The 27,271-nt window shown below is 45.4% G+C and overlaps 1 protein-coding gene across 1 annotated transcript in view; it reads left to right on the top strand.

Moving 5' to 3' along the window:
- The first annotated feature begins 4,029 nt into the window (after positions 1 to 4,029).
- The window catches only part of DCUN1D4 (defective in cullin neddylation 1 domain containing 4), a 71,367-nt gene continuing 48,125 nt past the window's right edge, over positions 4,030 to 27,271 (top strand). Inside the window, 5 exon segments of the mRNA XM_082728386.1 lie at positions 4,030 to 4,276; positions 4,279 to 4,349; positions 4,351 to 4,408; positions 24,639 to 24,709; positions 24,889 to 24,928. Of these exon segments, the coding sequence (XP_082584512.1) occupies positions 4,045 to 4,276; positions 4,279 to 4,349; positions 4,351 to 4,408; positions 24,639 to 24,709; positions 24,889 to 24,928 (472 nt within the window). The 5' untranslated portion in view covers positions 4,030 to 4,044.

Below are 27,271 nucleotides of genomic sequence, written 5' to 3'. Positions count from 1 at the left end.
CATTGGTAAGTGGCTAATTGCAAAACTGTTCTATGTATATATGTGAAAAGTTACGGTGATATTCTTAGGAAATTAAAAGCTAGACAGCTGAAACTATTTCCCAGAAGCACAGGCCTCAACGGTTAAAAGGCTAATTCCTGTAGGCTGAAGGGGCTGCCCCCTCCCACTGATCTATCAGAGTAAGGAAATTATACTCAGCAGTGCCTCATTGGATACTCTAGATAAATAATCTCATTAATAATATATCACGAAGTCGATAGCTGTTATTGAAATAAGGTCAAAAGGCTAAAATAGATAAGAAGGACTGAGTCACCTGGAAATAATCTTTTAGACTCGTTTTTTCATACTATATATCAACAAAGGCAGCCCGAGTGTCTACATACTCAACTCTAGAAAGAGGCCAAGTTTCACTATCTTTTAAAAACACATTCACCTCCATATTACTGTATCCTTAAGTAAATCTCTCAGGCATGGAGGGCATACGTTAACCTGATTAAGAAGAGAGGGAATATTATATAACACAGGGAGTTTGACCACTTAGGCACGCTGTTCCTTATTAGCTAGATAGCAAGTTACTGAAAGGTCTAAGCCTCAGTTAACTTATCTGTAAAATGGGAATAATATTAGTAACCGCCCCGCCCGCCCCTCCCTTAGAGTGTTTTGAGGTTATGTGGAGTACTTTAACAAGGAAAGCACTATCAGAGTATAAGAGTAATGCCTACCACATGGGAAACAACTAAAAAAAAAAAGTTGGAATCACTTAGATCAGCAAACTGTTAGTTGGTTATGAGTTTGGAGAAATGAACTATCCTGACTTCTACCGACAGATTTACTTTTTTTGGTTTGTCTGTTTCCATGTAATCCCATCTAGCCTGACTTTTTTTTAATAAAGATTTTATTTATTTGACAGATCAACTTGAGAGATCACAAGTAGGCAGAGAGGCAAACAGAGAGAGAAAGAGTGGGGGTGGAGGGAGCAGGCTCCCCGCTGAGCAGAGAGCCTGATGCGGGGCTTGATCCCACGACCCCAGAGATCATGACCTGAACCAAAGGCAGAGACTTAACCCATTGAGCCACCCAGGCACCTCTAGCCTGACTTTTTGATAACTAGTGGAGCTCTATACACTCTCTCACTTCAATCTGAGGCTGAATGGATTCCTCCCTGACATGACTTCTTTCCAGCTCTCTTCCAATTTTATCAGGGGCTTATTTATCAATTTGTCTAAGCAGGCTCAAGTTTATTTCAGTCTTAGGACTATACTATTCTCCACTCTGTGCCCCCATCCCCCAACATAAGCAGAACAGCATGCTATGGTGGGATGTGTGGAATTTGGGGAAAAGTTTTACTCTACCATCTCAGTCCCAAGACACTTATTAATTTTCCCCCCAAGAATCTGAATATAAAGGCACAGAAGTGTAACATTATTATCTTACTAAACATCCCCCACATACAGAGATCAAGTTATTTGGAGATGGTACCAATGAGAAAAAAGTTAAATGTTCTATTACATTTTGAAAAAATTTCCTGTTGAATTTCATAAAAGGGAAGGCAGTATTCCAGCCAGGAAGTATAGGATTTGTATTAGATTGCTATTACAACTCTTAAATGGGAAGGAAGAGTAGTTTACCCATCTTTGGAGTTTTGAGGCTTTGATATGGGGAAAGACCTGGTCTAGGAGTTAAAAAACCCGAGTTTAGTTATTGCTTTGTAATTAACTAGTTGAGTAAGTTGGATTAGACATTTAACTCCTTTGGACCTCAACTTTCATATGCTTAAAATGAGGAAGTTGGATTTTCCCAAGGCTCCTCTCAGATCTAAAATTTCACATTACAGTCAACATTCAGTACACTCTAAGGAACAATTAAGTTGTGTCTACTATTTGAAAGCATTATACATGATGCTAAGGACATAAAGATAAATATAAGAAAATTCCTGCCCTCAAAGGTTTATAGTCTTGTGGATTATTAAAATGATGGGGTGATATCTGCAGAATATCATGTAATCACTCAATTACACCTATTTTACTATTCATACATGTGGGGCCCTGAGTTTTAGCAGACTAAGAATAAGCTTAGCCCCTCGATCTTCAGGCTGTAGTCGACCTACCAAAAAGATGTTTTAAATTACTCGGAGTCTATTTCTCATTAGAAAATAACCTTAGTGACCTCACTGAAAGTGATGCTGAGAAATAACAAAGGTTGAACATTCTATATATTTTTGTGGACACCATGAGCCAGTAAAGAGCTGGGTGCCACGGGCAAAGAAGCGGGCAGGTCACTCATGTAGCTTAGCCATTATATACATTATCACCAAGTTTGCAGCAAATAAATCAATACTGTAAATGGCTACCTAAAACAAATTAATTATGAGCTTATTTTAATTTGGAGGTGTCAAGAAGCAAACCTATTTCTGTGCAAAACAACAGTTGTATCTCAGCCCTTAAAGTACTATGATCAATAAAAACATACGTTTTATATATATAAAATTTTATGATTTAAGTTCTACAGAATTTATTACTTCCTAGATAATGAATAGGTTGCAAACATAAACAAGATAAAGAATGCAGGAGCAGCTTTTCCATTTTGAGTAAGGAGGGACATTCTTAGATTTAGATCTACCCAACAAGGAACCAAGGAACGCCTCTTTTAGAGTTTAGAAGTGCTTACCATCTCTGCAAGGCCCAGCTGACCAACCTGTCATTGTTAAAATTCACCAATATGGATCAGAATCTTGAGAAGAAACCTACAGTGGATAAATTCAGGACAATTCTGAGATTCTATGATTAGGTGAAGTGATTCATAAATATTCGAATGATAGAAGTATGATAGATATAAAATTACAAGGATGCAATTTACCCATGAGACATTAGGGATTAAGAGGGACGTAGTATACAACAGGAATGGTGTGGGACAGAGGAACTGGTTTGACCCAGTTCTTTAAAAATACCTTGGTTATGGCATGACATTTATCCCGATTTGAAACCTAAATTTCAGAACCCTGAAACTCAAAACCATTGGCTGAAGTAATCGAAAACCAAAATGACTGTTTTGTTACCAATTGTATGTGATGTATTCCTTGATTGTATAATGCTCTGGCTGTAGGTTGGGGTATAGCCTTGGGATACAGATAAGCGGTGTATGTATCCTGTGATTGGGGTGGGAGGGGGCTATCCTCCCTAAATATCTCAAAATATCATTCTGCTACACTATGGTTAAGTGTGACGAGTAGGTTGGGAAGCGTTGAAAAAAGTGGTTGCAACTCGTGAAAATGGTGCGAATTCTTGACTTAGGAAGCTCAATGGTCCGACGAATTTACTTACATTAACACCTTCTTTTGCCAAGTAACAGCCAAATGAGGCCCTCTCAGAGTCCGTGAGTTAGATTCGGGTTAGGTGTCCTTGAGGGCTCAGCACCTACCTTCTGGACTTGCCAGTGCGCCAGACGGAAGCTCAGAGCGTGGCCCTAATATCCTGTATGCGGTGTGGGGCGTACCCAGACGTGTGCGTGACGGACAATGCCTGGAGCATTCGAAGCCTTTAGAAAAGCTTACTCGTGACCAAGGGGGAAGAAGTGTGATGATCCTCGAGGAGACGTGCATCTCCAAAAGGGGGAGAGGGCAGATTGTTGTAATTGTTGTACAAGAACTGGGAATTTGTTCCTCACCCGAGGGTTTGCTGGAAGTGAGGACGCGGCGATTCTCTACCCAGTTTCCAGCACTAGGAAACCCCTCGCAAGAGAAGTCCCAGTCCAAGTTCCGCGCGGACTGGGCTCCCGCTGAGAACGCCTCGGAGGCGTGCGAGACAAGTGGGGGATCCCAGTAGGGGGGGACTCCCTCACTCCTTGTACGGGACACGAGCTGCCCCAGCTGTGCTTTCCCTCCTCGGCTCTTCGCGGAACACCACGCGTGCTTTGTTTCAGAGCCGACGCATCTTCCTCGGTTGGTCTGCAGCTCCACCAATCCCGCCCGTGACGGGGCGGGGCTTCAGGGTCAAGGTGGACCAATTCCCCAGCCTCGCCCCTACACGCGCTTTCGGACCCCCGGGGATGAGTGACAGCAGCCGGGTCCAACCTGCTGCTCCAGACCGTGGCCTCCGCCAGGGGCGTTCCGGGGACGAGGCGCCGGGGCCAATCGCATTGGCGCTCAAGGGGCGTGGCCTCATTGCCAGCTCTAGACCGGCGCCCTCCGCACTCCTTTTGTCAAATGAGCGACGCGGAGGGGCGGTCCCGCAGCCGAGCTTCAGCCAATGCTTGGAGCCGAGGTGGGCGGGTCGGGTGTGCTGGCGGCTGGTCCTCAGCTCCGAGCAGAGGTGCGGCGAGCCGGTGGGGGGACCGCGAGGCGAGCGCGGGAGCCTGGGCGGAGAGTGGGGTGTGAGCTGCCCGAAAATGCACTCGGATGCCGCCGCTGTCAGTGAGTAACAGAGAGCGAGCGGGCCGGGGCCGGGCGGTTGCCAACACTCTCCACTCCGCTCCCGCAGTCCCCGCCCCGCGCCTCCTGTCCCGAAACGCGCCGGGAGCCCCTGCCCGGGAGCCACCCCTTCCCCTCCCGGGGCCGCGGCGGGCGGTGACGCTGCGGGCGGCGCGGGGCGGGGGCGGGCGTGGGGGGGAAGGGGCTGGCCTGCCGGGGGAGGGCGGAGGTGAGGGGGGTGGGGACTGGCTCCTTTTCAGTGTTGGGGGCAGGGGGGGCGGGACGTGCGATGAAGGGCTGGGACCGGAGTGCCTGGGGTGAATGGAGGTGGAGGCGGCGGCGGGCGCTAGCGGGCAGGGCCGGGGGTGGCACCGGCGCGGGAAGAGAGAGCGAGGGAGCGAGCGAGCGGGGCGCAGGGGTGAGGATTTCCTAGGGGCTGAGCGGTGCGGGCGGCTCCGTGAGAAAGGCGGGTGAGTGCGAGGGGAGCGCGGGGGCGGGGACAATGGGAAGAAGGGCTGGATGGCGGGGGTGGGGGGAACAATGCGGTGGGGGAATGGGGGTAGCGGCCGAGCGGGGCAGGAGGGCGGGCACGGAGATGAGGGCTGATGTAACGGGAGAGCGAGGTGGTGGGAGGGATTGGGGTGTGATGGGATAGTTGGGGAGTCCGGCGGGCTGGAGAGGCATAGAAGGGTGGTGGGGTAACTGGGAGTGGTGAGAGGGGGCAGACGTTGGGGTAATGGGATTGAGCAGGTGTTGGGAAGAGAGGGTAATGGGTAGTGAGAGGAGAAGAGGGGAGGGTTTGGGGTGACAGGATGGGGGCAGGGGTAAAGGAGTGCGGTGGGGGTGTAGAGCTAGTTGGGAGGAAAGGGGGGTTGGGAGGGGCCAGGGCAGGGGGAGGACTGTCAAGTCCAGATTCGGTCCGCGCGGGGCTCGGAGTGGGGGGGGGGGTGTCAGACTATGTTTTCTGGGAGGGGATCCCTCCCCCCCGATCAAGACAGAGTCCGTGGAAGGGGGAGCCCTGAGCTTCGGGTGCGGGGAGTGGAGGGGGCGGGGCTGAGGTGGAGGGGGCGGGGAGGTGCCCTGAGGTTGGCGCTGGCCGCGGTTCCCCCAGAGCGGCGGGAAGCGAGGTCAGCGCTGGCGCGGGCTCCGGCTGCGGGACTGGGAGGCGGGGCCGGGGCGCGGGCTGCGGGTTTTCCGCGGCAGGATCCGGAGGGGTCGGGCCCTGGAGACCGGGTGTGGGGTTTTGCGCAGGGGAGGTGTTGGGGTCCCAGGCAGTCCGTGGGATTGGCAGTCTGTGACGCAGTTGTCTAATTTCTGGTCGTCAGGTGTGGACGCTGGTGCCTGGGGACCCGCTTCCCTGCAGGGAGGGCCTGGCCAGAGGCCCCGCGTAGCGTTCGCGGGGCGCGACCTCTGCCAAGCTTGCGGGGAGGACGCTTTAGGGGTTTCCTTTAGGGTCTGGCTCCAGTGGCCGGGTGTGAAGGGGAAAGGCGGTCGCGCGGAATTCTGGGACTTGTAGTCCGCGCCGCGCGGAGTCGCGGTTGGGTTGGGTGCACGTGGGTAACTGTGGAAACGAGTCCCAGAATGCAGCGCGCCCCTCGGAGCCTCCCGGCGCTGCTAACTCGTGGTTTATTCCCGGAGCACCCGAGCGAGCCCTTGGGAACCTCTCTCGTCCCCTGGGACTGGAGCGATTCATTGGACCTTCTCCCTGAGTCGGCGGGAGGGGGAGAACCAAGCCAAACGCAGTCCTTTCACACTTGGGTTCTTGATTCCCGAGTTGATTACTTCCCCCTGCATTTAGTGGCCTTATTTGTAGAGTAAATGCTTAGTCTTTTACCTTATAGCACATAGGTTTGGAGAAGCATTCAGGGTGCAGCACTGTCCAAAGCAGAGTTTAGGATGCTGTATTTATTGTGGCATCCAGCGTTAAACAGAAGGTTAAAAGGTTTCCGTCTTTAGGTAAATCTGGGAATGCAGTGGAGACCCATGGAACCCTTCTGCCGATAATATAGATTATGTGTTTGCATTTCCTGGGCTCTTTGAACTGCCCAAAGATAGGACTTCCTGAAAGAAGATGGCCTTGAAATGAATTGAGTAATGAAGGTGGCTCAGTGGAATTTAGGGTGGAACTGTGCCCATTCATAAACCCCTCATGAAGCTGAGCAAAGGGAATATAAGATGTCTTCAATTTTCAAGGGAACGTGGGAAGCAAATGAGGCTAGCAGAAGGTAAACTCAGTGGACGACCTTAAGAGGTTTTTGTGTGTGTGTGTGTGTGTGTGTGTTTAAAGTTGGGGGTGTAATTCTTTTTTCTTGGCCTCTTTAATATTAGAGACCTTCCTCTCTGTAGATGCCCCAGACCCGACATCCTTTGCCAGTTCCTATTACCATTTATTTATATGCTGAATTACCATTTATATGCTGAATTTGAACATTGCAGAATCTGTCATGTAGAGGGCTGTAACATTAGCTCAAAGATGACAGACTATTTTTCTGTGATATATAAGGTATTATGAAACTATTGGTAGCTTAGTCGCTAGAAGAATATTACAATGACCCTAGTGATAAAATTTTACCAAAAAGTTCTGAAATTTGGAAACCTTTTAGGTGTGGTTACAGATATACTGAACTTGATGAAGTGATTAATGATTAAGTCATGGCCGAAAAATTGGGCAATGTATGGTTTTTTCAGGAAAAGATTTCTGTTCATCTTATATTTTACTTAATCTTATGATGAAATATTCAGGAAGCCTGTTGTGATATGTAAGTATGTAATATGGACATGTTTTTAAAAATACGCACTTAATGCTGGAATTTGTTTATATAAAGCGTGAAGTGTCCGAGGTTGAAAACTAGTTATAATTGTGTTATAATTGTATTATATTATAAAATATAATAATATTTTAAAGAAAATATTATGCCAGTAATTTCTTTCCCTTTTTGTTTTTGTTACAGCACAAAGATCAGGTGCCCTTTACACGCACACGATTCCCCATCCTCCCGTCTCCCAAACCCTAGGTTTCTAAACATGATCAGCTTCTACTTTATGCTGTGGATTTCGGGTTCCTCTTCGATTTTTGGTCTTTGGGGAGGTTCTTTATTTTCATGTGAACTAAGATACGTGTTTAAACAGATGTTTCTTCTACTTTATACAGAATTTTTTGTTATTTCATATTGGGAAGGATTTTTAGGTTATCTTGTTTATAACATTGCCAGAAGAGAAAGTCTCCCTCATTTTCTCCATTTTAGAGGACTTCTGCACATTACTCTTTCCTTCCTTTGGTCCTGCCTCCAAGAAGTGCTCCTGTCAATCAATACTTGATCACGCTTTTTCAAATGTTATTTATCATTACATCCCTTTCTGTTTTTATCTTTAGCTGCCCCCAACAGCTCTTACAGATTACTGCTTTCTTCTTGACTGCAATACATGTTTGTAATTCATGTCTGCATCTTCTCGTCTCAAGAGTAATGATCTTGTTAACTAAGCAGAATAAAAATCAGCTTGTCAGAAACTGAACTCGTGATTTGACCAGTGTTGTATCCATCATTGGGAAGTAACAATACACTACAAAAAATGGCATAGATAACAGAATTTATAGTTGTCCAGTAGCAAGAAGTGTAGAAAATAGTTGATTGTAAAGGTGGTGCAGTGTCTGAATGATGTTTTTGAAGACTCTAGTCCTTTTGCATCCTTTTATTCCTCTATTTTTAGTATTTTGGCTTATGGAAAGCCTCGGGCTCATTGCTTCATGTTGGCAATGTGGTTGCTGTGGCCCCAGACATCATGCCTGTGTGAGACAGGGAAGGAAGGAAGATGTTTTCTTATAACGCCCTCCTAGCAGAGAGGAGTCTTCTAGGAGGTCACCTTGGAGACTTCACATTCAGTTTTGTTGGGGAGAACTGATTTCATGGCACTGCTACTTGTAAGGAAGTTTGAAAAACTGGAAGTCTGGCATTTTTTCAGTTTCTTTTGGGAGATGTGGCCTTTGCTAGAGTGGTAGAGCAGTGAGGGGAATGCTCTGGGTTGGCAGCCTACAGGTTATATCCCTGATCCAGCTACTTTGTCCAGCTGTCTCTGGCTTGGTCTCCATCTTTTTTTAATACGTCAATTTATTTTCTGCCTCATTTAAAAATAATGAAAGGTAACTTACTAAGTATAGATAAAAGCCTGCAAAGAGAAGGAAATTAGGGGCGCTGGGGTGGCTCAGTCAATTGAGCGTCCGACTCTTAATCTCAGCTCAGGTCATGATCTGGGGGTTGTGCGATTGATCCCAGGGTCAGACTCCACACTCGGTATGGGGTCTCCTTGGAATTCTCTTTCTCCCTCCTGACCTCCTGTCTCTCTCTCATAAGTAAATTTAAAAAACAGAAGGAAAATAAACCATAGACTTACAGGCTGCACATAATTGCTTGCCATATGTTAGAAATAGGCCATATATTTGGTTCTGAGCTTCCTAGTAGTCCAAACAAAGAGGAAAACAAGACTAATTTCATTCATTCGCAATCCATTTAATAACGCATCCTCGCGTTTTCCTGGCTGTTGGTGAGAGCGGGACTGCCGCTCCTCCCCCCATGGAACGCTCTCCTACCTGTTGCTGCTGTCCTAGGGCTCACCCATCTTGTTGTTAATCTGAAGTAATCCTTTTGCTAGCCTCAGCCCCTCTCACTTTGTCCTCTGCATCACCAGTTTAATCACCTTTGTCCTTAGGATTGCCCCACACAAAACCTCAAGGGCTCCTGTTTGCTTAATGAAATGCAGACTCCTCGGAACCTGGGGATGAATTGGTTTGTGCGGTTCAAGCTCCGTTTCTGCCCCCTGCCACCCCCTGCCCACTGCGGCCTCCTTGCCCGCTGCCCTCAGCGCTGCTTCTGCAGAACTGTTCTTTCCTGGGTTCCTGTTCCCTCTCTAGCAGACTCATCCTGTCCCTCCGTTGAATCTCCAGAGTTGGGGTTACCTTTGTTCTCAGTTCTGTCTAATACAGCAATAGCTGCTCGTTTACTTGTCCCTTCCACAATTAGAGTCCTACCCCTTTGAGATCCAGGACCGTCTGTTGGTATCCATTTCTCATCTGCGATGGCACTTTGTTTAGGGCCTCAAATAGGTATTGAATTGAACTTCAATGGTCAACTCTTAAGTAGTGAATTATCTGGAAAATTTTAGTTCTCCCTTGTGCTATCCAGCATGCTTCTGAATTGTCTTTCATTATCTTCAGTTTGTCTCTTCAGGGAATACAAACTCTTACTTATTCATTCGGTCTTTTTTGACAAAGTCAGCCATAAGCAAACCAATTTAAACAATCGTTCTTTTTAAATACATGCAAAGATACCAGGTTTTTTTTTTTTAATATTTTATTTATTTGTTTGACAGAGAGAGATCACAAGAAGGCAGAGAGGCAGGCAGAGTGAGAGGGAGGAAGCAGGCTCCCTGCCGAGCAGAGAGCCCAATGTGGGACTCGATCCCAGGACCCTGAGACCTTGACCTGAGCTGAAGGCAGAGGCTTAACCCACTGAGCCACCCAGGTGCCCCAAAGATACCAGTTTTGAAGAATGTCTGTGGCATGAAGAAATTCTCAAGGAGCAAGTAAAATGCTGTTGATGGACTAAGGGCCCCGGAGTCTGTGTGTGAAAATGCATGCTTCCATTTTGGATCTGGTATGTAAGTCTTGTGTAGATAAGGTTAAGGCAGGGCTTGACAGGTCTGACATTCCCTGTCTTTTTCTTTTATGGCCAGATTCTGGTCCGTAGGGTTTATTTCATGTTAACTACACATTCAGATCACTGGAAGGCTTTTTTCGTTTAGAAAATAAACTTTGTTAGTTGGAGGTGCATTTTCTGATGATCTGATATTGACGCAGATATCTTTCTATAGTTGGTCATCTTGAATTCGTGTTAATAGCTTTTCATAGCTTGTTCTTTTTTCTTATTCTGAGATTGGGGTTAGGAGAAGTACCTCTTGAGAATTATTCTTTTAAGCAGAACATACATTTAAAAAATATGCTTTGGGGTGCCTGGGTGGCTCAGTGGGTTAAAGCCTCTGCCTTCAGCTCAAGTCATGATCCCAGGATCCTGGGATCGAGCCCCACATCAGGCTCTCTGCTTAGCAGGAAGCCTGCTTCCTCCTCTCTCTCTCTCTCTCTGCCTGTCTCTCTGCTACTTTTGATCTCTGTCTGTCAAATAAATAAATAAAATCTTAAAAAAATAAAATTAAAAAATGTGCTTTAAGTAGAATCATATATTTTAGCGATTATCACATCACTGTTTCAGAGCTAAGGACTTTTTTTCTCTTGTGTCCTTTATTCTAGCAGACAAAGTATTTGCTACTCTGGATTTGAATTTTTTTTTTATTAGAAAACACTCTTAATGAGTCATTTTCAATTTAGGAAGGTAGGCTTGTAGTTTTGGAAACTAATATACTGAGTACAACACTAAATGATATGAAAAAAACTCCCACCCTCCCCAAGTAGCATTACCTATGGTTATGATTCCTTTAAGTTCCCTCTTTGAGGATTTTTTTCTTGTAAATATTTTTTGAAAACCTTTTATTACTTGCTGTCACTAGTATTCCTAATGATGGCATGTCATCCTTTTCTGTTCGTGGTGGGCATCATCAGTCTTAAGGGCCCTGGCTCTTTCTCTGATTGGGAAATTCCTACCTTTGCAGGCCAGGCTGCTCAGACACGCCCACCAGAATGTGAATCCGAAGGTGGAGGCAAGTGTTGGAAAGAAGCAGGGAGCGCCTGGAGGCCCTTTGGAGGGGACAGATAGTGGGGGGCAGCTGCCGGCTGTGGTCCCAGGGGCCAGGCCAGTTCTGGCTGTGTCCATGTGCTCTGCTGTGTGTCCTTAAGTTGTGTGACTTAGTTTTCTGGATTTCCTAGTCCTTCTGTGAACTAACCAATGGCCCTTTAAAAAAAGAAATCCCGGTCCTGTTCTATTAGCTGGTTGGTTTCTGATGCTGGAAACTCAGAATCCTGACAGATTGAACATCCGTACCTGTCCCTGGTCAAGGTGGGGCAGAGGCTCTGGAAGAGACGAGCCGTGATGTCCCTTACTGCCCCGACTGGACTCTGTTCAGGGTCCTAGGGTCCTGATCTGAGGCTACCCAAAGGACAGGAAGGAGCACACAGTCAATGTCAGTTGTGGGCACCGCCTTTGCCAATGGTCAGGCGGGCTCTGAGCTGCACATCAGCCACGCTGCTGGATCTCATTATACAGAGCTCCTTACTGCTTGTCTTTTTCCAATCACCTCTTTGTCCTTAAAAAAAAAAGAAAAAGAGAGAGAGAGAGAGAGGTGTGCTGCTCAGGAGCTAATAATGCCTGACTTCTGGGGTGTCTTTTTGGATCTAATTTGGGAGTATTAGCCTGGAAATATTCTTTGTGCCTTTTTTTGGGTAGAACTCTATCTGATAGTCTTTATTGCTTTTTAGTATTTACTGAGTATCCTAGACATACTATAAAATTGAACCTATTTTAAGTGTAAAGCTTGATGAATTTTGATAAATATCTATACTGGCATAACTGCTACTAAAATTAAGGTCCAGAATGTTTTCTTGACCCCCCAAAGGTTCCTGTGTGTTCCCTTGCAGTCTGTACTTCTCCATCTCCTACCACAACTTTTGGCTTTTCGTATATGTCATTGGAAGCCGCCTTCATGTTAGTTGATGATCTGTCATCTTGCTGTTCATCGGGATATTACAGTATAAAAAGGTGTGATAAATCTCTCCTTTTTTTTTTTTTCCCCTGAACTATTAAGTCCAGAGAAAAACTCTCAGTGGTATATAAATTATAAATCCGGTAGTGCTTTACCACATGGAACTGTCTAGAGTGAAGTTACTCATCCTTTTCAAGTTTTCCAGTGGATGGCTGTTCTGTACCGCCCAAAGACACAGACGGCTAGCATTTGCTCCCTGAATGTGATGATGCCTTTTAACTATTATCTGGGTCAGGTTGGGAGACACTTAATAGTTTAGAGTTGGCCCTGGAGTCAGATTGCCTGGATTCTCATCCTTGCTCTGTTATGTCTTAGCTTCGTGACCGCAGGTGAGTTTCTCATCAGTTTCTCTGAGTGCACACCTGTGTCCTCACGCCTAAAGCGCACCTACCGCAGGGTATGGAGCTGTTGTTCGGTCTACACTGCTTACTGAGTATCTACCATGTACCAGGCCCTCTTCTTGTCTCTTGTGAAGTTCTCAGTATGGCTTAGGGGAGGGAGCCTGTAAGCCCGTAAACCATACAGTGTGGTTGGAAGTTCTGTAGAGAAGAATAAAGCAGGAGGTGGGGCACACAGGTGCGTGAGCACGGAGGGGAGTGGAGTGGAGTGGAGGATGTTGTAGTTTTTAATAGCAGGGTCACTGCTGGGAGTGAGGGGCATTCCAGGCGGTGGGAAGAGGAATGCAGGGGCTCTGGGAGGGAGCAGACCTGTGGTAGGAATTCCATAGAGGCCGGTGGCCTTGGAGTGGAGCGGGGAGCTGGGCAGAGAGGAGGAGGTAGGAGGTGAAATCAGAGTGATCCCAAGGATTAAATGAGAAAAAAAAACAAACACAGTTAAGAGAAGTGCTTGGCTCTCTTCTGTTTTAGTTGCTAATGATTGCTGTGTAATGACACTGTCCTCGTTAGGCTTTAAAAGGAGACCCTGGAGAGGAAGAGAGGTTATCAGAAAGAACCAAATGAGGCATTCCCTCACTTAGTCATTCACCAAACATGTGAGGGTTTCTTGTTGCCAGGCAGTGCCGTAACACACGTGACTGGGGGTTTGGGGTTGGGGCCCCGTGTCCAAAGAGCTTCTTTTGGCGGCTTTAGCGGTGCAGGCAGAGAAGTAATGGACAGCTTAGGTATGGCATGGTGGCAGCTAGGTTGGTTGGGTTGCCCAGAGTGCTTTGGAAATAAATGGGAAGTCATTAAAATTAGACTTCATGGAAGGGTTAGCATTTATCATGTGGGTTTCACTTCTGAAGTTTTCCCCGCTGAGGAAAAAGTTTTGTATGTGCCCACCCCTGGGGGTGGGGGAGGGGGGTGCTTTCCCAGGGAAAGAGATAGCAAGGGTCAAAGTACTGAGAACTGGGGCTGGGGAAGGGGGTGTTGGTAGGCTGGGGTGCAAGGGGGTAAGGTGAGGGTGGGCAGGAACTGGTCGTGAAAGGCTGAGAAGAGGGAGCAGAGAGAGGAGAGGAGAAAAGCCACAGGCAGGGCGCAGGGAGTGTGGCCAACAAGGGGGAGTGGGGAGGGGCTGACACATGTTTGGTGGTGATTGTTGGGCTGTTCCAGCCGCTTTGCCTTCATTAATACATTCAGTCCTCACAACCACCCGCAGAGGCAGATTGTGTACTGTTAGTGCGCCCATTTTACAGATGAGGAAGTTGAGGTACAGAAAGGTTAATTAATCTTCTCAAGGTCACACAGCTTCTAAGTGGTGAATGGAGATTCTCACTCGGGCATTCTGACCCCAGGGTCTGGGGCCCCACCAGTGCCAGGGCACTCAACATTCTATTTTTGTCTTTGGCCTGTGAATGTTGATGGCAGAGCCAGCTGATGTGGTCATCCCCATTTTGGTTCTTTTGTTCTTAGAAGGGGCCCCAGTAGCATCAGGATGTAGGAGGAGTTCCTTCTTTCCCATCCCTCCTGTCCTCTCGGCTCTGTCGTCTTCCCCTCAATGACAGTAGGTTTTAAAAACTGATTCTAAGTGGGGAACTGATCATGGCAAAGAGAAGTCTTGCATTCCTTAACTCACTAGTGATGTCGGCATTTTAGCCTTCTGGGGTCTTAATTTTAAACAGACCTGTGTTAACTACTTTCTAAGTACACTTTTTGTGGTATTTTTAAATATAGAAGATACCGGACAACATTGCAGAAAAGCTACAAAACATAAAATTTACCTTTTAGGGGCGTCTGAGTGGCACATTGGTTAAGCGTCTGACTCTTGGTTTTGGCTCAAGTGGTGATATCAGGGTCGTGGGATTGAACCCCACATTGAGCTCTGTGCTCACCAGGAGTCTGCTTAAGATTTTCTTCCCCTCACCCCCTGCCACTCTTCCCTCTTGGTATGCTCTCTCTCAAATAAGTAAATTAACCTTAACCAAAAAAAAAAACCAAAAACAAAACCCAAACCCCTTACCTTTTTGTAGAACTACTTATGTGTTTTCATATAATATCTTTGAAATTATTTTTTTCTTTTTTTTTTTTCTGTAGTTGAGATTAAGTCCTTTTCCGCTTTAATATCCCTTTCTTCAAATGCCATTCCCCAAATTTGACCACAGATTACTTGTTCTTAATTAAACAGGAAGCTGAAGAAGATGGTTATACATTCAAGTCCAGGCAGCTGGCTGTTGGTGTCATACTTTGAATGACCTGTCACCTTGTCATCCCTTCGGCCTTGTCTTTACTTTCTGATCTGGCTTCAGTGTGTCTTAGTCTCTTTTATGTTCTGATAATAACAGGGGAGTAAAACAGTGCACCTTATGGGCGCATGGGATGGGCCTGTGCTCTGCTTGTGCTTCTTAGGCACCATCTCTTTTCACTGTCACAGAAGCCTTGTGCAAAGGGGCCCATTAGAGCAGCTGTACAGATGGGGACACTGAGGCACAGTGAGACTGGGTCACGGGCAGGGTCACTCCGCTGGAATGTCACAGAGCTGAGACTCTAGCTCAGGCCTTTCCGACGCCAGAGCAGCAGAACTCTTGTCACATCAGTGAGATTAAAGGATGATTTTTCCTCTGAACTTTAGAGTGGATCTGTGTTCCTCAGTGGTTGAGGCGGGGCACAGGGAATGAATCTAGGGCCCCTTGTACCTTGTCACACTTGGAGTGCAGCCATGCAGGGTGTCCTGAAGTGGCCGGCTCCTTTGAGATGGCACTGGCAGGCACAGGCCGTGGAGTGGATGACGCGGCTAGGTGGCACGCCGCCTCTCTGCGCCGGATGGCTTCTCCTCACAGCCTCTTTTATGGGTCCTGGGAGAGCCCCAAGGAAAAAGCCAGCCGCGGTATGCTTGGATGCCTTTCATTTTGGAGCCTATGTTCCGTGAAAACGCTGAGTCACCCACGATGACCTGCCTCCCACCCCCTATCCGGGTTCCCCTTGCCATGCCTCACCTTCTGGCTTTTGTGCCTTGTAAAGTGGCAAATACTTATTGATGAGGAGAGAGATGCTAATATCTTCCCGCTGCTACTTGGTTTCTCATTTTCACCTGGCTTTTCAGTTTCGTCATGTTTTCCCTGGATCTTGCTCTGGTTCTTTTCAATGCGCTGCTGGGGTACCAATGACTGAGTTAGATTCTGGTCTGTAGCGTGCAGAGCTTGTCCCATTAGCAGGTTGGCTGCCCGCAGGCTGGGGACTGAGTCCAGAGTGGGGCTAGAGCTCCCTTCTCTCGCTGCTTATTAGAATCCTCTGGGCTGCTGAAACATCAGTGACCCCACTCCCATCCGGATGGTGGCCCTGGCCGTTTTTTCAAGCTTCCCAGGTGATTCTCTATGGGCAGCTGCTGGATTAGTTTGAAAGAGGCTTCACCGGCAGGCTTGGTTTGGGCTGTGGGGAAGAGGGCGCTGGGCCGATAGTGCATCCCCGGGAGTGCCTACCTCGCGCTGGCTACTGTTCTAAGCCCATCACATCATGGACTCATTCCAGCCTTGCGATATCCCTATGAGGCAGGCGCTTTTAGGCATTTTAAAAAGAGATTCCTGGGGCGCCTGGGTGGGTCAGTGGATTAAAGCCTCTGCCTTCAGCTCAGGTCATGATCGTAGGGTCCTGGGATTGAGCCCCGCATCGGGCTTTCTGCTCAGTGAGGAGCCTGCTTCCTCCTTTCTCCTCTCTCTCCACCTGCCTCTCTGCCTGCTTGTCATCTCTGTCTGTCAAATAAATAAATAAAATATTTAAAAAAATAAAAGAGAGATTCCTACTTCCTAGCAAAGAGGGGCATGTAGGATGAAGCTGAACTGCAAACCTAGCACACAAACAGAGAAATCTAAAGCTGGTGGGGGGAGGAGGTGCTGCTTTTGATAGGGAGTGGGGAGAGCCTCTCTGATGATGTGACATTTGAATAGGGAGTGCAGTCGGCTGTGAGGCTTTGTGAACACCAGAAGTCATTGACGTGGAGGGTATATTAAATGCAAAGGCCCTGAGGTAGGAATTCACTTGCGTCTTCAAGGAAGAGAGTGGCTGGAATGGAGTGAGCAAGGATAATGGAATGAGATGATTTAGGTCAGATCATGTAGGGCTTTGTAAGGAGTTATTGAAGACTTGGGTGTTTGTTTTTTTTTTTTTTTTAATTTCTTTTATGCTGCAGTAACAAATCTGAAATCTTATTGACTGAAATCAGACATTGTTACGTGTTCTCTTTATAGGTTGGTAGGGGTCTCTTCTTGACATCACTGGCATTCTCATTCTGTCTGTCTGAAGCCCACAGGAAAGAGGGCTCCTGTTTCTAGAAGGAAGGAGACAAGGCAAACCTGAATACATTTCAGCTACCATACACCCTTGACTTTGATAACAGAGTATTTTTCTTTTTCCTTATCACTGAGTAAAATTAACATTTCAGGAGAACAGGCCATATAACCTGTAACTTGGAGAGCCCCTGAGCGTTCTGTACTCCAGTTAGAGAGGCCAGGCTCTGCTCGCTCATGTTCTGGATCTGTCTGAGAAACATTCAGGACCAATGCTGATTTTGATAACCTTTAATTTTTGTCTGATTTTTGTTTCACTTCTTTGTCATTAACATGGTCATTATTCTGCCCCTCCCCTCCCCAAGAGCCTTTATTGCTTTTGTTCATCATTTTCATTGTCATCAAGAAGCATTTATTAAGCACATACCTGTGCACAGTGCTGCATTAAAGTCCTTTATACCTGAGTGTATTGCCCACTGATGGGCCAGCTAGAGTCTAGCTAATAATAAAATATTTTTAGGGGCGCCTGGATGGCTCAGTCGGTTAGGCGTCTGACTCTTGATTTCGACTCAGGTCATGATCTCAAGGTCCTGGGATGGAGCTGCATGTCAGGCCTGTCCCGCTCCCTCCTCTTCTTCCCCTGCAGGCATGCGTGTGCTCTCGCTCTCTCTAAGATAAATAAAATCTTTAGAAAAATAATGAAATACTTTTATTGATTGTTAGTGCTGAGAAGAAAGAGGTGCTCTTGAAGTCAAAATAACATTGGTGGTGTTGGTGGTATCTTGTCTGCCCATCTCTTCCCTTTAAATAAAGGTGGTGGGGACCCCTGCGTGGCACAGTTGGTTGAGTGTCTGACTCTGCTTTGGCCGAGGTCCTGATCTCAGGGTCCTGGGATCAAGGCCCCTGTGGAGCTTGGTGTGGAGTCAATGCTTAAGTTCTCCATCTCCCTCTGCCTCCCCCTAAAATAAATAAACAAACAAAAAAAAGTTGGTAAGTTGTTTTAGATTTAGCCAGTTTTAGTAACTTTTAAGAAAATGTTAGTCTAAGTTTGTGTACTTGATTTTTAACAACTTCGAGTGGGAGAGAGTGTTGCTCTTTTTTCCTTTAACGGAGCCTGGAGATCGATCCGTTCTCGCTCTGATTAGAAATAAGCTAGAATGGAGGAATGGGCTTTGAATTGGGAATTCGAAGATCTGTGAATCACTCCCAGCTTGGCCACAGCCAGCTGTGCGATCCTGCCTGAGCCAGTAAAGGGAGAATTGGACAGATGGACACGAAATACTGAACTCCTCCGCGCCGTCTCCTGAATGCAGTCATAGTGGTTTTTCCCGATAGTGCGATCACGTCTTATCTGGACGATAGTTCTGAGTCCTGGTGTAAGGTCAAAACCCCCTGTATTAAAAACGTCCCTTGGAAATGCTTTCAGAAGGTGCCCCGCTGGAGGTTCCCTGAGATCAGCCCAGCACGGCCGGTTCTTTCCTCCGGCACTGGAACAGATCTCTGGCTCTTCAGCGGAGCACCAGTTGAAGCAGCTGGCTTGCATTTAGGGACCATGTTTTATGGAAAATACATTTTTAAATACTAGACTCATCCAGTGTTGTGAGAGTCACAAAATGTGACTAGCATGTGGGAACGGACTGACCGAGCAGCTATGGGATCTGTGTGCCTGTCTCTGGCTTATTCAGTAGCATGGGAGGTGATAATGGGACAAGTGAAGGTTCTTTTCTTCTCTCTTCCTCCTCTTCCTCCTTTCTTTTGTTTTTTCTTTTTTCTTTTTTCTTTTACCTTTTTTTTTTTTTTTTTTTTTGGCCAAGTGAATGAGGTCGGATTTGTGTGAGTTCCCTGCGGGTGTGGGGAGGCCCCACTGTACTCAGTGTTGTTCCTCTCCACTGGTCCTGCCCCATCTCGAATCAGGCCCTAATCCTTCCTCGCCTCAGTCACTTCCGGTGGTCTTTGTGAGAGGCCATTCTGAAGCCAGGCCACCCACCATCCATGCCACGCATTTGCTGCCAAGTGATCCTTCTAGACAGTTCCCAAATTGAACACTGCAGCACCTGGACCCACAGCAGTGCTCCTCAGAGTTCTCCACTAACATTCTGCTCTGGCAGAGGTTCAGTGACTTTAGTGTCCCCAGGATCCTGGCAGCAGAACTTGGTGTGGTGACATCTCCTCGAAGTCGTGTGCCGTACTCCTGTCTTTGTGTCCATGTAACACTGTTTCAGGTGAATTACTCCTGAGTAGAATTGATGCTGTTTGAATGTGCCATGTCTGTCTGTGTGATTTGCATACCCCCAGGTGGCCCAGATGGAGACTGGGCCTTGAGAGAGTAAATCTAGACTGGTAAGCAGGGTTCACGGATTCTTCATGTTCTCACCTTGGCCTTCTTGATGAGTTTCGTCTTTTACCATGCTGCTTCTCACATCTGAAGGTCTAATGGTGTGGATGCCCTTGAAATGCCCTGAACGTACCGAAATTAACATTTGGTGCCTTTGATCTGCGTTCATTCATTGAGTATTTATGTGCCTATTATGTGCCAGGTATTGTTTTAGGTACTAGGGATGCAGTAATGGGCAAGACCAAGTCCTGGCTTCCATGAAGCTTACCCTTTAAAGGGAGAAGAGGATGACAAAGCTGTGATACAAAGAAAAGAAAAAGGAAAGGAACGTGTGGGAAAGTGATAAAGATCGAAGAAGGGGTCCTATTTGTTGGTCCGGCGAGGTTGTGTAAGAAGGCACGTGGTGGTGCAGCCCCGGGAAATGTGAGAGCAGCCATATTCTCATCAGAGAGCAGAAGGCTTGAGGCAAAACACGAGTGAAGGCCTGAGATTGGAGAATCTTCACAGAACAGCGGGAAGCTCACGTGGCTGAGGCGAATAAGCGAGAGGAGGTCGGGTAGGAGATGAGACCAGAGACGGGCAGAGGCAGAGCGTGCAGGGCCCCGAACCCAAGAGAAGGGATTTTCTTTCAGCTCAAACGCCTTCCCCTTCCATCTATAACTTCTGGGTGAGGTTAAAATGAACTGTAGTCTGTTCCACATGCTAGCTATTTGCCCCTCTCTTTACTGATTCTCTCCTCCTCATTGATTTGAGTGTCATTTTATCGTATATTAATTAAGTATGTGTGTTTACACAGATGTACATATGTTGATCAGCGCTCTTCCATTGATTTATCTTCTCGCACATCTACCATTCTGTTGTAATTATTGTGCCTTTATACCCAGCATTGGCAAATTACGGCCCACGGGCCAAATTCGGCCTACTGCCTAGATTTTATAAATAAAGTTTTATTGGAACACAGCTGTCCTCATTTATTTATGTGTTGTTTATGGCTGCTTTGCCCTCTAATGGCACCAGCAGTTGCAGCAGAGATGGCATGGCCCACAGAGCTAAACGTGTTTACGATCTGGCCCTCTACAAAGATTGACCAACCTCTGCTTTATACTGTGTATTGCTATCTGATAGGGCACGTTCTTCCTCATTCTTCCTTTTCAACAATTTCTTGGCAAGGCCAGAGTGTTTATTCTTTCAGATGAACTTTAGAATCAATCTGCCTGACTCCCTTCCTTTTCTCCACCTCTTTTGGGGTGGAGATCTGGAAGGCAGGAAGAGTAGGAATTTGATTGCATTTAATTTGTAGTTTAGTGCAAAGGGAAAGTAGTTGCTTTTTATAATACGGTTTGCATTCCAGTGGTGTAATATCTCTGATATCTCACACTTGTGTGTTTCAGTGAACTTTCATGGTTTTTTCATTTGTATGTTCCGTATTTGTTTATTCTCGTGTGTATGATTGCTTTTTGTTGCTATTGTAATTGAGATCATCTCCCCGCTGTCTTTGACAACTGACTATATGGTATGAGGGAAGGATTGGATTTTTAGGAATTGAAATTGTTTCTGATCTTCTGGAAACAAACTCCTATTAGGACTGTCAGTTTTTAAAATTTGATTCTTTTGGTGGTTGGTGATCATTGTCTGAAGTTACATAATTGTTTCCTTCCTAATGTTTGGGCCTGTTTTATCATGGAACTCTATACCTAGGGTAGGTTGGGGACATGGACTTTGGCCTCTTTCCCTTCCCCCTCCCCCACTTGTTATTCATTTTTTTCTTTTATCATATATAGGTCACAGCAAATGGTAATTACAAAACAACAAACAAAAACGCAGGAAGCTTTATCCCAGTCATTCTTTGTTGATGGTTGTAAGAATACCAGCTCATTTAGGCGTGCTGTTTATTAAGCAGGCTATGCTTTTTTTGCACAGCCAGGTTTGGCTTTTTAATACAGGATAATAGGGTTTGCATGTCGTAGAGGAGAGTGAAACCCAGTCAGTGCTTTACTGTGGAGAGTCATTTGATCATGGAATAAAGGTGACTTAACCTAGCATTTATCCTTTGGAATTGAAATATGAGCAGAAGAAAATTTTTATGAATCAGTTAGTGCTTTCCTAAATACGTTCTCTGGAAAGCATTTGATCTTTACCCTTAATATCTATTCCTTAAGGATGTGAAATCTATTGTAGATTTCAAGGTCTGTTACTTGCCCTGAGCACTAAACAGATGAACCATAAATTCAATATGTGTTAACCTTTGTGGATTTATCTTTTAATGCCATTTTGGTCTTTTTTTTTCTCTGAATTTGTGTCTCCTCCTTAGCTGCTGCTTTCCTTGGTGAAGCTAAAGAGAAAGTATACGTGTTGCTGGTTTCTTTTTCCTTTTGGTGATGCAGTGATGAGGTGGTGATGACAATGGATGTGGAAATGGAAAATCCCTGAGTGTATTGTGTGATTTGCGAAATAAACCTTTTAGCCACATTGCCTGTGAGCTGAAAGTTCATATGTAGAACCTGGTCTTAAATGCTCGTCTTTTTTTCCCACTATGTCAAGGTTATCTTTGACTGTCCTAATGGACACCAGTTGATGATATATGAATATAGAAATGCCATCATAGGCTGTAAAGACATACCAGGCCACATGCCTCAATCACAGAAGTGGCCCCAATTTGGGAGTTGAGGTTTTGGGGTTTGACTTGGACCAGTGGAAATTAGGGACCATTTTAGATAGCGGTGTGATACAGAAAATGATGTTAGCGAATGTAGTGATAATTGGTCTCTTTTATTGGACACTTAATATGGTCTAGGCATTATAATGGATGTCTGCCTTATCTAGGAATCATAATCTCATTTTATAGATAAGAGCGGTGAGATTTAGGTTAAATAACTGGTAGTCCTGAAATTCACATCACCTTTCGGTCTTCACAGAGAGGTCGTAAATTGAAGTGGTATTTTGGCTGTGATTTTTAGTACAGAACTCTGTGTGTGTGTGTATAGAAGGATTTAGAAATTTTAATTCATTTAGTTTTTTTTTTTTTAAGGGGGGACAAAGGGAGAGGGAGGAGTTTTTTCTTTTTCTTTTTCTTTTTTTTTTTTAAAGATTTTATTTATTTGTTTGACAGAGAGAGAGAGAGCAAGAGCAGGAACACAAGCAGGGGAAATGGGAGGAGAAGCAGGCTTCCCACGGAGCAGGGAGCCCGATGTGGGGCTCGATCCCAGGACCCTGGGATCATGACCTGAGCCAAAGGCAGACGCTTAATAACTGAGCCACCCAGGTGCCCCAAGAGAGAGAATCTTAAGCAGGCTTCATACCCAGCCTGATGCCAGGCTCGATCTCTTAACCCTGAGACCATGACCCGAGCAGAGATCCAAAGTCATATGTTTAACCAACTGAGCCACCCAGGGGTCCGTCATTTAGATTCTTTTATGTGAATTTCAACAGTTGAATTAACATCAGAGTGGTGAAAAAGTCTAGCATGGGGGTGGGGCATCTGGAAACCTGGGTGCTTGAATGATCTTTGGCAAGCCTCTTTTTCTGTGCCCCGCCCCCCCGTGTGGCTTCAGTGAAGACAGAATCTAGATCCTTAAATTTCTTCAGTTTTTAGTTTTTTTGGGGGGGGGGGTGGGCAGGAGTTTATTTCAGCATTTAATTTAGAGATGATGATGGAGTGTATCGTTTGTCTTCTGATTTTGAAATTGAGAGAGTACGAAGAAGGGGAGGTCATGGTGTGGTGCTAATGTGGGGCAGGGGGGCTGCTTGTGTTCAGGCTCCCCAAAGCCTCTTGTGAATCAGAGAGCACTGTTGCTCCTAGCTCTAGAGACCCCACCAGTGTTTACTAAATATACGCATAAGTAAATAAACGCACACACATATGTTCACATACTCCAAATGCGTTCCTAAACGTCTTCTGTGCAACTGCACTGATTAAGATGGAAAATCATGATTCTGGGCCACATTATGTCATCATTTACCTTAAGTATGGCGGAAGCATTCAGATGCTAAACAAGTAACACTTGTCTTTAGTCAAGCCCATTTAGAGTCTGAAGCCCTGCTCTGGTTGTCTCTCAGCCAACAAATCTGGTTATTTGGGCAGTTCTCGATGGCTGTGAGCAGAGCCTCTGACCATCTCTGCCACCAGGTGGGTCCAGCAGCACACCTGTGTGTGTGTGTGTGTGTGAGTGTGTGTGTGTGTGTGTGCGCGCACGCGCGCGCATATGTGCCTGCTGTTCCTGACAGTGACTTGTGAATGCCAGGGGCTCTGCTCTACCGGCCTGCCCAGAACTGGATTCCTGGCACAATTTCGAAAAGAAAGTAAAGCCTTCTAAATACTGGCAGGGAAGTCAGCTTGCTTTCCAGACTCCGAGCAGCAGCCCAGAGTCCAGCCCAGCACAGACAACTTGTAGTGTCTGCTCTTTGGTCTTTTCTTTGCATCTAATACATGTCCCAAAGAAACTGATCTAGTGAAAGGCGATTTTTTTCCTTTTTTTAAAAATCAGAATGGCCTAACTTGGGGGAGTTACAGTATTTCTTCAAGGTTACTTTCAGGCTAACTTTTCTGATGGTAAAGGAACTAGTATAAATCTTGATATTTTATGAAAATACTCTTTGATGTTTATTCAAATATAAAATGGTTTGTAGACTTTCAACTTATATTTATGTAGCCTCATATGTATGTGCAAGCGACAAGAAACATTTGAACTTAGATGTTCAAAAAGCCTAACAGTTGAACGTTTTATGTTGTGTGGGATTCTAAGATGGGGGTATGATTGAGCATGTGATCCTGAAATTATTAGAGATGATGGGGGATAATGTTCTTGGATTTGGACAGGTTTATGAGCATGATTTCTGCTTCTGCGTTCCTGGGTTTGTGGCATTTTTTAATCTTGCAGTGCAAGTAACTGTAGGCTCTATCCCTGGGCTCTGGGCTCCTGGCCTCAGCTTGCAGTGGAGTCCTTTGATTTGTCTGTGTTCGCTGGATGGGAGGGGAGGGGCTTGGGTTCCATTTTTGGTCTCTCTTGTATAAGAGCCAACAAAATAAATATATTGCAAGAAATGCCAAATGGTTGAGATGCTTTTTTATACTTTCCTGTCCAGGAGCTTGCTTTGATACTGTATTAGTAATTCCGGGGAAGAGAAGGGGAAAAGGAAAGAGAAAGAGAAAGTGAACATGTTTCTTCTGAGATCTTTCTTCTATTTGTGTGACTTTAATTCGCTAACATTATTGACATTTTTCTCTTATGTTCAGGTTCATTGCTGGTAGGATTTTACAACTACTGAGGGATTTTTGTTTTTCCTTACCGTTCACATGAAAATTTCATGAACTTAAACAAATTCGGTTGGGAATTTGACTTTATTGCCAGACTTTATTTCTAAGAGATAGGTCAGTAGTTGCATGTTGTATTTTATTTAATAAGTATCAGATTAATGGAGAATACCATTCAGTGGTATCCAAACATTTGTTTTTCTTCATTTCTGAGTTTTCTTCTTTTACACTGTTTTGGCAGCCTGGGAAATAAATGACACTGAATTTTCTTCTTTTTCTTTTAAAGACTTCCAGCTGAACCCTCATCTCTCAACACTGGCAAATATTCATAAGATCTACCACACCCTTAATAAGCTAGTAAGTCAACCTCTTAAAGACAAAACTATCAGCTGTTTAAAGTAGTTGTTTTACGTGTATTTGGTAAAAATTTAGATTACAGATATGAAGATTCTGGCTGTTTATGAAAATGTTTATGAATTTTCATAATTGCTATGTGGTGTGTGATTTCTTGGTAATAATGAACATATTTCTTACAGAATCTAACAGAAGACGTTGGCCAAGACGATCACCCAACAGGTATCTGTAAATGCTTACACTACTTAATTTTAAATAAGCCTTGTAATATAAAGTTATGAAGGAGAAACACGAGCTGAGAATGCTCTGTGTTGTAATACAGCAACAAGCTGTTACTTGGTTGAGGTGTTTCTTAGGGTGTCTGAGGGAAGCCATGTTATAGCTCCCTCCCAGCAGCCTATCTGTTGTGGGGCTCTGGCTTCTGTCAGAATAATTCAGTCTCTTTAAAGGGGCTGGGAATCCTCCCTAGCGGTTTCACAGTACTGTTTTTTTACTCAAGTATTTTAGTTTATATTAAAAACTTACTATGGTGATGTGGTTCGAAAAGTATCCCACAATGGTTATTATTCAGAATTGAGATGACTGATCATTGGATAGATGAGTAGAGTGTTGGATGTATGTGTTGTATAGGTCTTGAGGATTTATGAATTGGAAAATGGAAATTAATAATTACAAACAGCTCTCTAGTCCTGTAGTTCTTAAACTTTAGCTAGCTTATAACCCTCCAGGGAGGGCATGTTAAAACAGATTGCTAATCTCCTCCCCCAGAGTTTCTGATTCTGTAGACTGGGGCTGGGGCCCCAGAGCGTGCATTTCTTTCTTTCTTTCTTTTTTTTTTTTTAAGATTTTATTTATTTATTTGACAGCCAGAGAAGCAGGCAGAGAGAGGAGGAAGCAGGCTCCCTGCTGAGCAGAGAGCCCGATGTGGGGGGGGGGGGTTCCATCCCAGGACCCTGGGATCATGACCCAAGCCGAAGGCAGAGGCTTTAACCCACTGAGCCACCCAGGCGCCCCTACAGTGTGCATTTCTAACAAGGTCTCAGATGATGCTGGTGCAGCTGGTCAGAAGACCACCCTTTGAGAACCACTTCCCCAAACTGTTGCTAATCTGAAGGTTCACAGAAGCTTGGACTTGATCTGTGGTTACTACATCTCCCAGCAAAAATCATTAAAATGTATTTTAAAGTTTTTGAAAATGACCACAGGAGTCCAGGCTTGTTGGTGAATTTTGAACAGCACAAAAGCGAATGGAATAAAAAGTGACAGTCCTTCTCGTCTCCCAGTCCAGCCTTCCCCCGTTATGCTGTTTAATATGTGTTCTTTCAGACAGTCTATGTATGCATATACTTTTATAGTACTTTAAAAATTTAGCATCTCTAAAATCATAATGGACATATTATACAGTATCTTGCTTTTTTTTTTCATTTAATGGTATATCTTGGAGGTTTGGGGATTTAGAACTCTCCTCCCTTCTCCTCCAGATTGGTTCAGAACCAGTTGAAAATGAGGTGTAAGATGGAGATTGAAGTAACAGTTTTGTTGGAGAACACAGCTCTGGTGTGTGGCGAGAAGGCGGCGGCTTTTCTGTATTTCACCTGAGGGAGATAGCCTGACGCCCAGTCACCGCCAGTCGCCAGTCGCTGCCCAGGCGGGCGCACCTGCTGTGCACCCTCCCCCCCCCCCCCCCCCCCCCGCACCCAGCCTGCCAGTTATGACAGCGGAGGAGTGCGAGCGTCTGCCAGCAGACCAGTCTGAAAGGGAGATCAGAAGAGGCTGGGCCCCTCTGCTCAGCTCTTCTCCCTGGACCACTAATTAGATCAGACACTTCTCCTTCCAGAGCAAGGAGGGAGAGAGGTGGTGGGTGGTGGGGGTGGGGGGCAGAGTCTATGCTAGGAGTGTTCTAGAAGGCCAGGCCACAGAGGTTCTCTTCACCTGATCTTTCTGTGTCAGTAAATCAACTCAAGGGCAATCAAATGCAATTTGCTTAGTACATTTTGAAAACAATGTTTGCACATGGTTTTAAAAAATGTCGAAAAGGTATAAACTAAAAAAATGAAAGTTTCTTTTCCATTTATTACCCCAGCTGTCATCCCCTGTTAGCAGTCTGCATTTGACTCTCTAGGGGTAACTCTTCCATTCTTGTTTGTCTCCCCAATGATGATGGTATCCCCCCTCAACAGTATATATTTATATGTGCCTCTTGTGTTTGTCACTCAGTGCATCTCGATCTTTTTCTAGTAGCACATTTATAAAGCATCTGCTCTATATTTTCATGTCTCTGCATTTTTAAAGTTCATAGATCTATCATAATATTTCTGCAGCCTCCTACTGATACACATTTAAGTCTCTTTGACTCGGCTACTCTCAATTATGCTGAAATAAAATTTTCAGGGCCAGCTTTAATAGTTCAGAAGTAAAGCACGTTTCTCTCCAATTCTGAACTGATATATTGGTGGGCTCTGAGGAGTTTTTTAAACTTCTGAGTTCACTCAATTTTGACTGAAAACTGAATTTTGTGTTGGTACAGCCTTGAGGTTGTCTCTTCTTTAGCAGAAGTGATTAAAA

Source organism: Mustela nivalis (genome assembly GCF_964662115.1).
Source record: "Mustela nivalis genome assembly, chromosome: 4".
NCBI lineage: Eukaryota > Metazoa > Chordata > Mammalia > Carnivora > Mustelidae > Mustela > Mustela nivalis.
The sequence above is the reverse complement of the archived record's forward strand: the minus strand, read 5'-3'. Positions and strand labels throughout refer to the sequence as shown.